This window comes from Bubalus bubalis, chromosome 6 (genome assembly GCF_019923935.1).
Source record: "Bubalus bubalis isolate 160015118507 breed Murrah chromosome 6, NDDB_SH_1, whole genome shotgun sequence".
In the NCBI taxonomy this organism is placed as follows: domain Eukaryota; kingdom Metazoa; phylum Chordata; class Mammalia; order Artiodactyla; family Bovidae; genus Bubalus; species Bubalus bubalis.
The window spans coordinates 57,995,430-58,008,412 of NC_059162.1; the positions used below are offsets into that span (position 1 = coordinate 57,995,430).

Below are 12,983 nucleotides of genomic sequence, written 5' to 3' on the forward strand. Positions count from 1 at the left end.
AGCTCTCTGATGTTCTAAATGCGATTACTGTGTTATCTCCTCAATCACTTACTGTCAATTGTTAAGACTTCTCAGCCTCATTTTAAGTGTTCCATTCCTTACTGTCATCTTACTAAGTCAGGTAGTATGTACTTCCTTTTATTTAAATTGCTAATATTTTTCTTCTGTGCCCTATGAATTCAAATATGTTATATAATGTGATACCCAAGAGTAGAATTGCTGGATCATACGGTAGTTCTGTTTTTAATTTTAATTTTTTGAGGAGCCTGCATACTGTTTTTCATAATGGCTGCACCAATTTATATTCCTACCGACAGTGAACAAGGATTCCCTTTTCTCCACATCCTTCCCAACACTTGATATTTGTTGTCTTTTTTTGTAATAGCCATTCTAATAGATATGAGGTGATATCTCATTGTGGTTTTGATTTGCATTTCCCTGATGATTAGTGATGTTGAGCATCTTTCCATGTGCCTGTTGGCTATCTTGGGAAAACATCTGTTTAGATCCTCTGCCCATTTTTAAATTGGGTTGTTTGTCTTTTTGATGTTGAGTTGTATGAATTATTTCTGTATTTAGATATTAACCCCTTATCAGATTAATTGTTTGCAAATATCTTCTCTGATTCAGTAGGTGACCTTTTTGCTTTATTGATTGTTTCTTTGACTGTGTAAAAGCTATTTTGTTTGATATTGTCTACTTATTTTTCCTTTTGTTTATTTTACCTGAGGAGAGATATAAAAAAAATATTTCCAAGACCAATATCAAAAAGCATACAGTCTGTGTTTTCTTCTAGAAATTTATGGTTTCAAGTCTTACATTTGAGTCTTTTATGGGAATACATAATATTAATTCTTTTGATGTTTGCAAATCTGATAAATGAAAAAGTATGTCTCATTTTCTTTCTTACATTTTCTTGCTTGCAACTAAATAAATTGTACTTTTTCCTCTGAAAGTTGCCTGTTCGTATGTACTTTACATATTTTTCTATTAGACTATTTTCTTTTTCTTAATTGCAAGAACACCTTATATAGTTTAGATAATATATTTTTGTTAAATATGTTGCAAATATATTACAAATATATTTCCCTTTCTATCATTCATCGTGTTTACACTATCTTTCACTGGACAGAGGTTTTAATTATTACAATCAAATTTGTCAGTCTTTCTGTTAACAGTCTAGATTTTGTTACATAAAGTATATAAAAATATACTTCCATATCCTTTTCCTAATATTGTTACCCTTAGCCCTGTTAAAGCATATGGAGTTTATTTTGCTATAAGTTGTAAAGGACTAATTTCTTTTTTCCATGTTCTTAGCCAGTTGTCTCAATACTATTTAATAAATCTATTTCCCAGTTTTCTGAAATGCTACCCTTACTGTAAGCTACTCTCAAATAATGGTCTGTTTTCATTTTCTATATTTTCTTTTCTCAATTTTTTAGTTTATTACTAGGTACCACACCATTTAAATTGTTACATCATTACAGTATCTTTTGAGATCTAGAAGGGCAAATACTTCATAATTTATTTTTCTGAAAAGCTCAGCTCTTACTATGATTTCGTCTGTTTTTTGTTTGAACTTTAAAATACAATTCTGCAAGTTCCTTTAATATTGAATCATTCATAGAAATAGAATTACCATATTCATTCTATGAATGATTAACATATGTCTTTTTATTTACTTATATCTTCTATATCCTTAAAGCTTTATCCTTTATCTCTGTGCTTACATCTTTCTTATTAGGTGTATTGTTAGTTTCTTACAGATTTTGTTGTTTTAAGGGTAGTCCTTTTTATAGTTCATCTTCTTACTAATCTGTGTAGGAAATCTTTTTTAAAAACTTTATATTTATTTCAGTGAATTTGAATAATTCTAAGGATTCCTTAGGTAAATAATTGTATTACCTCCTCATATTTATTGTTTATTATCCTTACTTATTTCATTAGTTAGAACTTCTGGCTGGTGTGGCCTTTGGCTATGCCTTAATTTCCTTATCTCCTATTTATTTTGAGACTCAAATAGAAGAGTTAGTGTGAAAACTTTTTAATAACATAAAAGGAAGGGACATTTTTAAGAGTGTTATTTTTGCTTTTTTTCAGTTGTCTGTTATCGTTTCAGTAGTTTAGGAATATTTACTGATTTGCCTTTAACTTATGATTTCCTCGTCTGTATAAATTGATAATAAGTGTAAATAATAGAGGTGAATATTATACATAAGTTGTCAACCAATTCTCTTTTAACAGCTTTGACCAGAGTTGAAATCATGTTCATCAAAGCACCTGAGGCTATGAATGAGTACAGAGTTGTCGATCCTATCATGACAATACTAAAAACTATCAGAATTCACTCCCTAATATTTAGTGATGTGCAAATACCACAAACTTTAACAAACGCAAACTACATTTCCAAGAATTTGCTGGAAATTTACAGCATTCTGGCAACTGAAAGTATTTCTTTTAATATGATTAAAGATGTTCATACCAGAAATAAACCAAAGAAACATATTTTTGTGGGACCAACATGGTTCAAAAGTAAAATAAGATGCAAGTTGGAGAATTACTTTTTGTTTTCCTGTTTCAGACTAGATAGAATTTTGTATCTTTAAAAATCTAAGTTTTAAATAACAAAAATGCAGGTTTAACAATTTAAACAATTGTCTGTTTTCTTTCTAATGTTTGCTTTGTTTTTTAGGGACCTTTAGGATTGATGGGACCTGCTGGAGAACCTGGAATTCTAGGATATAGGGTAAGCATGTATAATTGGAAATAAGAAATGTTTATTTGCATAAAAACATTACATAAAGATGTCATCCCAAATATACAAATTCAGATGAAATCTCCTGATAATGCTTTCTAGCATATTTAGACATCAGGCTCCTATACAGTGAATCATATTTTTCTTTCAGAATTAGTGTAATATCTAATGGCACAGCCATGATAGTATTATGTAGAGCACATACTAATGATACGGAGATTGTCTACTTACTTGTCCTTCTCTTAGGGCCATGAAGGTCAACCGGGACTTTCTGGGTTGCCAGGACCTAAAGGAGAAAAGGTGTGTATGCTTATATTGACTTTTTAATCCTAAAAGTAAACACTGAATTCATGTGTTCTTTCTGAAAGTATGCTGGAAACATTTTCAAAGAATAAAATAAGTACTTTTCAACTTGGGAAGTATTGTAGATTCTAGAAGAAAAATAAATATAAAGGGAGAAATATTTAAAATAATTAAGAAGTCTTTGATAGATAGTTTCAGATTGAGGTGAAAACTAATGTTAATTTGCTTATTGAAAGAGATTGTGAGACTCTAGATTAAATGACTAACTATAGTACGTTTATGGTAAAATTTTTATGAATTAAGAATAACTACAACAGTACTCCTCTTGATTTGTAGTATTGTTGGAAAACTGACACTGAGAAAATTAGTAAGCTGCTTTTTATGTAACTGAAGGAGATTGACCCTTCCACAGAGAACCATATATGAATTACAATTGTGTATAAAGTAGCATATGCTAAGTTTTGTAGATAAGACTTTTTCATTTAAAAAAGATAAAACCAGATTGCATATTTTATAACCTATTAGAAATAATAGGCTTAAATTTTTTAATTTATTTCATTAATTTAACTTTATGTATAAATCATCTTCATTGTAGGGTTATCCAGGAGAAGATAATACAATCCTAGGACCACCTGGGCCTCGGGGTGAACCAGTAAGTTTTTTTCTAAAATTATTTTGATGTTTTAAGATAAAATGCAGTTAGTACAATAGATTCATAATACCAATTACATCTTTTTAAGAACTTTTTTGTTCTTAGTTTTATAACATGGTTTTATATGACAGCAGTACTTGCAGTCACATAATCTAAATAGGAAAACTGTTTATATACAGCTCAAGATCCGTAGCATTATGTAGAAGTTTGATATCGGAACTTTCAAATCTAACTTCCAGCATTAAGTTCATGATAACAACTTTTTACAAAGATAATCAAAATATTACGTACTCTAGGCATTTAGGGCAGATATTTATACATCAAATTCAGATTTATTTCTAAAGTATGTTTAAAAATCTGATCTGTATCCTTGTTTATAGTAGTTTATACACAGTTACCAAATAATTTGAAAATTCATCTAACTACTTATTAGAGCCAATATTCTTTAAAGTTACTAATCTGTAACCTTCTAATTAAGCATTTTAAAGACTAGCTGTAACCATGATTTTTTAAAAGTAGCTCTTCTATCTTTGATTATCTGAATAACTATCTCTATGTTCATACTTAATTAAAACAGTATGCAGGATATATGTAAATTAAATGAATAGTGCAAAAATGCCTGGTTCACAGAAATAAATATAATTGGTTAAATTTTCCATATTTCACATCATATCATATAAGATAAATGAATCCTAAAACAGAAGAATCAGAATATATAGTCACTCCCAATATTTTGACCTGACTCTGGAAATGATTGAAAAGTATACTCTGTTTTAGAAATAGGAAAAATTCTAGAGTTTTTCTGAGTAAATCAAACCAGTCTCACACAGAGGCAAATTCATCTATAAGAATATATAAAATTCTTTATCAGAAATCAACAAAAAATGAAAAGACACCTACTGAATGGAAGAAAATTCTTACAAATGATATGACCACTAAGGGGCTAATATCCAAAATATATAAACATTTCATACATTTCATAAACATTTCAATAGCAAAAAAAGTCCAATTTAAAAAATGGGCAGAAGAACTGTATAGACATTTTTCCAAAGAAAACATACAGATGGCCAGCCAGGCACATGAAGATACTTGACATTGTTAATCATCAGAGAAATGCAAATTAAAACCACAATGAGATAATCACCTCACACTTAGATGGCTGTCATCAAAAAGACCACAAATTACAAATGTTGACGAGGTGGTGGAGAAAAGGGAACCCTGTGCACTGTTGGTGGAAATACAAATTGGTGCTTCTATATGCAAAACACTATGAGGTTTTTCAAACAACTAAAAATAGAACTGCCATATGACCTATCAATTCCATTCCTGGGTACATATTCAAAAAACAAAAACAGTAATCAGGAAAGATGTATGCACCGCAATTCCATAGTAGCAATGTTTACAATTACCAAGATATGAAATAAGCTTAAATGTCCATCCACAGATGAATGAAGGAAGAAGATGTAGTCATATATATATGTATGTGTGTATATATATATATATATATACACACATACCGAAAAATATATACAATACTACTCATTTACCACAATGTGGGTAGATTTAGAGATAATTTTGCGAAGTGAAATAAATAAGACAGAGAAATAAAAATACTATGTGATATCACATATATATGGAATCTAAAAAATAAAGCAGTAGTAAATATAACAAAAGAGAAGCAGACTCACAGATATAGAGAACAAACTAGTGGTTAACAGTGCAGAGGAGAATGAGGGAGAGGCAAGATAAGGTTAAAGGATTAACAGTTTACTGATGGCTGCTGCTACTGCTGCTGCTAAGTCGCTTCAGTCGTGTCCGACTCTATGCGACCCCATAGACGGCAGCCCACGAGGCTCCCCGGTCCCTGGAATTCTCAAGGCAAAAATACTGGAGTGGGTTGCCATTTCCTTCTCCAATGCATGAAAGTGAAAAGTGAAAGTGAAGTCGCTCAGTCGTGTCCAACTCTTAGCGACCCCATGGACTGAAGCCCACCAGGCTCCTTTGTCCATGGGATTTTCCAGGCAAGAGTACTGGAGTGGGTTGCCACTGCCTTCTCCAACATAGTAATACATCTTTTGTTCAGGTCAGTTCAGTTCAGTTGCTCAGTCCTGTCCGATTCTTTGCAACCCCATGGACTGCAACACATCAGGCCTCCCTGTCCATCACCAACTCCTGCAGTTTACTCAAACACATGTCCATTGAGTCAGTGATGCCATCTAACCATCTCATCCTCTGTGATCCCCTTCTCTTCCTGCCCTCAATCTTTCCCAGCATCAGGGTCTTTTCTAATGAGTTAGTTGTTCAGATCAGGTGGCCAAAGTATTGGAGTTTCAGCTTCAACATCAGTCCTTCCAATGAATATTCAGGACTAATTTCCTTTAGGATGGACTAGTTGAATCTCCTGGAAGTCCAAGGGACTCTCAAGAGTCTTCTCCAACACCACAATTCAAAAGCATCAATTCTTCGGTGCTCAGCTTTCTTCACAGTTCAACTCTCACATCCATACATGACCACTGGAAAAACCATAGCCTTGACTAGACAGACCTTTGTTGGCAAAGTAATATCTCTGCTTTTTAATATGTGTCTAGGTTGGTCATAACTTTCCTTCCAAGGAGTAAGTGTCTTTTAATTTCATAGCTGCAGTAATCATCTGCAGTGATTTTAGAGCCCCCCAAAATAAAGTCTGTCACTGTTTCCACTGTTTCCCTATCTATTTGCCATGAAGTGATGGGATCAGCTGCTATGATCTGTTTTCTGAATGTTGAGCTTTAAGCCAACTTTTTCACTCTCCACTTTCACTTTCATCAAGAGGCTCTTTAGTTCTTCTTTGCTTTCTGCCATAAGGGTGGTGTCATCTGCGAATCTGTGGTTATTGATATTCCTCCTCTCAGTCTTGATTCCAGCTTGTGCTTCATCCAGTCTGGCATTTCTCATGATGTACTCTGCATAGAAGTTAAATAAGCAGGGTGACAATATATAGCCTTGACATACTCCTTTCTGAATTTGGAACCAGTCTGTTCCATGTCCAGTTCTAACTGTTGCTTCTTGACCTGCATACAGATTTCTCATGAGACAGGTCAAGTGGTCTGGTATTCCCATCTCTTTCAGAATTTTCCAGTTTGTTGTGATCCACATAGTCAAAGGCTTTGGCATAGACAATAAAGCAGAAATAGATGTTTTTCTGGAACTCTCTTGCTTTTTCCATGATCCAGCGGATGTTGGCAATTTGATCTCTGGTTCCTCTGCCTTTTCTAAATCCAGCTTGAACATCTGGAAGTTCACAGTTCATCTACTGTTGAAGCCTGGCTTGGAGAATTTGAGCATTGCTTTGCTAGCGTGTGAGATGAGTGCAGTTGGGCAGTAGTTTGAACGTCCTTTGGCATTGCCTTTCTTTGGGATTAGAATGAAAACTGACCTTTTCCAGTCCTGTGGCCACTGCTGAATTTCCAAATTTGCTGGCATACTGAGTATAGCACTTTTACAGCATCGTCTTTTAGGATTTGAAACAGCTCAACTGAATATGCATCACCTCCACTAGCTTTATTTGTAGTGATGCTTCCTAAGGCCCATTTGACTTCACATTCCAGGATGTCTGGCTCTAGGTGAGTGATCAAACAATTGTGATTATCTGGGCTGTGAAAAATTTTTTTGTATAGTTCTTATGTGTATTCTTGCCACCTCTTCTTAATATCTTCTGCTTCTGTTAGGTCCATAACATTTCTGTCCTTTATTGTGCCCATCTTTGCATGAAAAGTTTTCTTGGTATCTCTAATTTTCTGGAAGAGATCTCTAGTCTTTCATTCTATTGTTTTATCTCTTTCTTTGTGCTGATCACTGAGGAAGTCTTTCTTATTTCTCCTTGCTATTCTTTGGAACTCTGCATTCAAATGGGTGTATCTTTCCTTTTCTCCTTTGCCTTTTGCTTCTCTTCTTTTTGCAGGTATTTGTAAGGCCTCCTCAGACAACCATTTTGCCTTTTTATATTTCTTTTTCTAGGGCATGGTGTTGATCACTGCCTCCTGTACAATGTCATGAACCTCCTTCCATAGTTCTTCAGGTACTCTGTCTATCAGATCTAATCCCTTGAATCTATGCATCATTCCCACTGTATAATCATAAGGGATTTGATGTAGATCATACCTGAATGGTCTAGTGGTTTTCCCTACTTTCTTCAATTTAAGTCTGAATTTGGCAATAAGGAGTTCATGATCTGAGCCACAGTCAGCTCCCAGTCTTGTTTTTGCTGACTGTGTAGAGCTTCTCCATCTTTGGCTGCAAAGAATATAATCAATCTGACTTCAGTATTGACCCTCTGGTGATGTCCATGTGTAGAGTCTTCTCTTGTATTGTTGGAAGAAGGTGTTTGCTATGACCAGTGCGTTCTTTTGGCAAAACTCTATTAGCCTTTGCCCTGCTTCACTCTGTACTCCAAGGCCAATTTGCCTGTTACTCCAGGTATTTCTTGACTTCTTACTTTTGCCCTTACTTTTTTTGCCTTACTTTTGCCCATTCCAGTGCCCTAAAATGAAAAGGACATCTTTGGGGGTGTTAATTCTAGAAAGTCTTGTAGGTCTTCATAGAACCATTCATCTTCAGCTTCTGATCAGCATTACTCTTCGGGGCATAGACTTGGATTACCGTGATATTGAATGGTTTGCCTTAGAAACGAACAGAGATCATTCTGTCATTTTTGAGACTGCATCCAAGTACTGCATTTTGGATTCTTTTGTTGACTATGATGGCTACTCCATTTCTTCTAAGGGATTCTTGCCCACAATAGTATATATAATCATCATCTGAGTTAAAGTCACGCATCCAGTCCATTTTAGTTTGCTGATTTCTAAAATGTCAATGTTCACTTTTGCCATCTCCTGTTTGACCACTTCCAGTTTGCCTTGATTCATGGACCTAACATTCCAGGTTGCTATGCAATATTGCTCTTTACAGCATCAGACTTTACTTCCATCACCAGTCACATCCACAACTGGGTGTTGTTTTTGCTTTGGCTCCATCTCATTCTTTCTGGAATTTTTTCTCCACTGATGTCCTATAGCATATTGGGCCCCTACCAACCTGGGTAGTTCATCTTTCAGTGTCCTATCTTTTTGCCTTTTCATACTGTTCATGGGGTGCTCAAGGCAAGAATACTGAAGTGGTTTACCATTCCCTTCTCCAGTGAGCCACGTTTTGTCAGAACTCTCCACCATCACCCATCTGTCTTGGGTGGCCCTACATGACCTGGCTCATAGTTTCATTGAGTTAGACAAGGCTGTGGTACATGTGATCAGATTGGTTAGTTTTCTGTGATTGTGGTCTTCAATCTGTCTGCCCTCTGATGGAGAAGGATAAGAGGCTTATGGAGTCTTCCTGATGGGAGAGACTGACTGAGTGGGAAACTGGGTCTTGTTTGATTGGTAGGGCCATGCTCAGTAAACCTTTAATCATCTTTTGTTACCTGAACATTATTGACCTGATACGTTTCAGTATTCACAGGTATTAGTTTCTCCAAAGATCCCCTGGTCAATAAAAGATACAAACTACTGTGTATTAAATAAGCTACAAGGATATATTGTACAACACAGGCAATATAGTCAGTGTTTTAACTGTAAATGAAGTACAACCTCTAAAAATTGTGAATCACTATGTTGTGCACCTAAAAACTTACATAATATTGTAGATAAACTATACCTCAATTGAAAAAAAGGAATCCAAGTTACCCCATACCTTATATAAATTTAAAGTAAATCATTAAGAGATGGAATGATATCTTTAAAAATTCTGTAACAATGCATTATAAATGTCTCTAAACCTCTGAAAGAGAAAAATATGGAAACAGTACAGAAATTTAAAAGTACAAAGAAAAATATGCACAAGAAGAATAGAGTAGTGCTCCTTTTCCCCAGATTCACATATTCCATGTTCAAAGAATGTCACTGAAATATAATAAATGTATGACATAGCTAGCATAATGTCATTTTATTAGAAGACTTGAGACAGGTGTGAACATTAGACCAAGAATATTCTAAACAATTAAATCAAAGTCAGAGACTTTTGTCTTTACATTATGTCTAATATCTTTATTCACATAGAAGGAAGCTGTTTATCCATAATAAATTTTATGGTTCCGATAATTTCTTTGAGTTTCTTTTGGGGTAGCTGGTCCTAATATGTGATAATTGGTTTTTCAAGTGCATTTTAGAATAGGTAGTTTGAACTGCTTATCATATCAAAGGATTTTTTTTTAATTTTATTTTTAAACTTTAAAATATTGTATTAGTTTTGCCAAATATTGAAATGAATCCGCCACAGGTATACATGTGTTCCCCATCCTGAACCCTCCTCCCTCCTCCCTCCCCATACCATCCCTCTGGGTCGTCCCAGTGCACCAGCCCCAAGCATCCAGTATCGTGCATCAAACCTGGACTGGCGACTCGTTTCATACATGATATTATACATGTTTCAATGCCATTCTCCCAAATCTTCCCACCGTCTCCCTCTCCCTCTCCCACAGAGTCCATAAGACTGTTCTATACATCAGTGTCTCTTTTGCTGTCTCATACACAGGGTTATTGTTACCATCTTTCTAAATTCCATATATATGCATTAGTATACTGTATTGGTGTTTTTCTTTCTGGCTTACTTCACTCTGTATAATAGACTCCAGTTTCATCCACCTCATTAGAACTGATTCAAATGTATTCTTTTTAATGGCTGAGTAATACTCCATTGTGTATATGTACCACAGCTTTCTTATCCATTCATCTGCTGATGGACATCTAGGTTGCTTCCATGTCCTGGCTATTATAAACAGTGCTGCGATGAACATTGGGGTACACGTGTCTCTTTCCCTTCTGGTTTCCTCAGTGTGTATGCCCAGCAATGTAAGACCAGAAACTATAAAACTCCTAGAGGAGAACATAGGCAAAACACTCTCCGACATACATCAAAGGATTTTATATTAGAAATGTTTAGAAAAAGTTAAAAGTAGGGATTCCCTGATAGCTCAGTTGGTAAAGAATCCACCTGCAATGCAGGAGACCCCAGTTCGATTCCTGAGTCAGGAAGATCCACTGGAGAAAGGGTAGGCTACCGACTCCAGTATTCTTGGGCTTCCCTTGTGGCTTAGCTGGTAAAGAATCTGCCTGCAATGTGGGAGAGCTGGGTTCAATACCTGGGTTGGGATGATCCCCTGGAGAAGGGTCCAGCTACCCACTCCAGTATTCTGGCCTGGAAAATTCCATGGACTGTGTAGTCCATGGAATCACAAAGAGTCAGACACGACTGAGTGACTTTCACAAGTTTATTTGTTTCTACCTCAAGAATTAAAATGAGTAAGTGTAATTTCTTTAGGTCAATTTATATCTTAATATTTAAGATTTTGCAGATTAAAGAATAGACAATATAATTTCTAATAAAGAATGATAAAGTAGAATTAGCTCTTAGATATTTTTAAAAAGGTGATTAAATATAATACTTTCTAATTAATGCAATTGATTAAGCCCATTAATCACTTACTTAATGGCTGAGTGGTCCTGCTTATTTTGTTTTCAATCATTTTAACATTCAGTACAAATGCAAGTTATTTTGATATCTTTTATAACACACTTTACTCACCTGAAAATTCACATTGTTTACTTGGACTTCATTTTGTCAGTATTTTTTCTAGCAGAATAATTATGAGATTGTCTTTAAATAATGTTTATGGTGTTCTTAGTGTTGTTGAAATTCAATCCTTTGAAATTATCCAAAGGTGAAAGTGAAAGGTGTTAGTCGCTCAGTCATGTCTGACTCTTTGTGATCCCATGGACTGTAGCCCGCCAGGCTCCTCTGTCCATGGAATTCTCCAGGCAAGAATACTGAAGTGGGGAGCCATTCCCTTCTCCAGGAGATCTTCCCAACCCAGGGATTGAACTTGGGTCTCCCACATTGCAGGCAGATTCTTTTCTGTCTGAGAGTGGAACTAAACAAATTATTGTACATTTGATTTCATATTTTTACAGAAAAAATATTCCACATTAACTATTTCATCTGTGTTCTCAAATACTTAGATACATTGATTGTTTCTGCCTATGGTCTCTTTAGGGTCCAGTGGGAGAACAAGGAGAGAGAGGAGAGCCTGGAGCAGAGGGATATAAGGTAATTCCTATAACTTTCACACCTTTCTTCTAAATTTGAATAGGTTTCTCTGTGGTTCTTCTCAGTTGCAAATGAAAATAAGCATCATTGAGATAATTAGGAATATCTAATGTTTTTGATCCTAGAAGAAGCTCTTTGTATTTTCTATTCCTTCTTTCTAAAATTATCTTCATCTCCTTCCATTGCTGTTTTGTCTCATCATTCAGATCTCAACTGAAATGTTACTTTTGAGAGTGCTTCTCTAACTGCCCTTTCTATCCACCACTTTATATCTTATTACTCTATTTTATGACATTTAATGTTATCCAAATTATCTTACCTCCTTTTATACACTCATTTTTTTGTTTGTTGTCTACATCCCCTGAGAAAATATAATATCCATGAGAATAAGACTGTCATGTTTTCATCATTATATCCCCAACTTCTAGAACACAAATTTCCTACTGTATAGTAGAAATTCATTAAAGACTTGTCAAATGGATAAACACCATTATATTCTTATGTCAATTCTTATCCTCTTCTATTCTTAAAAGGATTTTTAGAGACAAGCTGTATTGCTCAAATTATATTAGACTATGGAGAGAATTTATTCAGTGTCATTATTTATTAACATATTTGTGTTGAGGATGTTCTGTATTCCTGCCCTATATCTCTTCCATTTTTGTTTATAATGTCATATACTAAATAAAATGGTCATTTGTTAACTCTCTCCCTATACCTCCTATCTTTTTCCTTTGCTCACAACATCATCTGCTTGCTCACAAAATTACATAATCTTTACTTACATAAATCCTGTTTACCCTTTATAATCTAATTCATACCCCCTTTTCTATTGTCTAGCAGCAAGCTTTCCCTCTAATCTAGTCCTATAGTATTTATTGATTATAGAAGTCATTCAATACAAATATTTTGCAATCTTCTGCTACTATCATTTTTGCTAATTGTTTTTAATGTGTAGATATCTGAGCTCCTCAATTTGAATATGACTTCTTTCTTTCTTGTACAATGTCTGTTTTAAGCCCTGTACATAATAGTATATAATATGTTGTTGTTCAGTCATAAATCATGTCCAACTGTCTGAGACCCCCATGGACTGCAGCACACCAGGCTTCCCTGTCCTTCACTATCTCCCAG

General features: G+C 34.8%; 1 protein-coding gene across 6 annotated transcripts in view; it reads left to right on the forward strand.

The window, feature by feature from the left end:
• The window catches only part of COL24A1 (collagen type XXIV alpha 1 chain), a 397,241-nt gene that overhangs the window by 301,047 nt on the left and 83,211 nt on the right, over positions 1-12,983 (forward strand). For all 6 annotated transcript variants that reach the window (XM_044944759.2, XM_044944764.2, XM_044944763.2 and 3 more), the window contains 4 exons: positions 2,696-2,749; positions 3,005-3,058; positions 3,657-3,713; positions 11,796-11,849. In XM_044944759.2, coding sequence (XP_044800694.1) covers positions 2,696-2,749; positions 3,005-3,058; positions 3,657-3,713; positions 11,796-11,849 — 219 coding nt within the window. The remainder of the gene's footprint in view (positions 1-2,695; positions 2,750-3,004; positions 3,059-3,656; positions 3,714-11,795; positions 11,850-12,983) is intronic.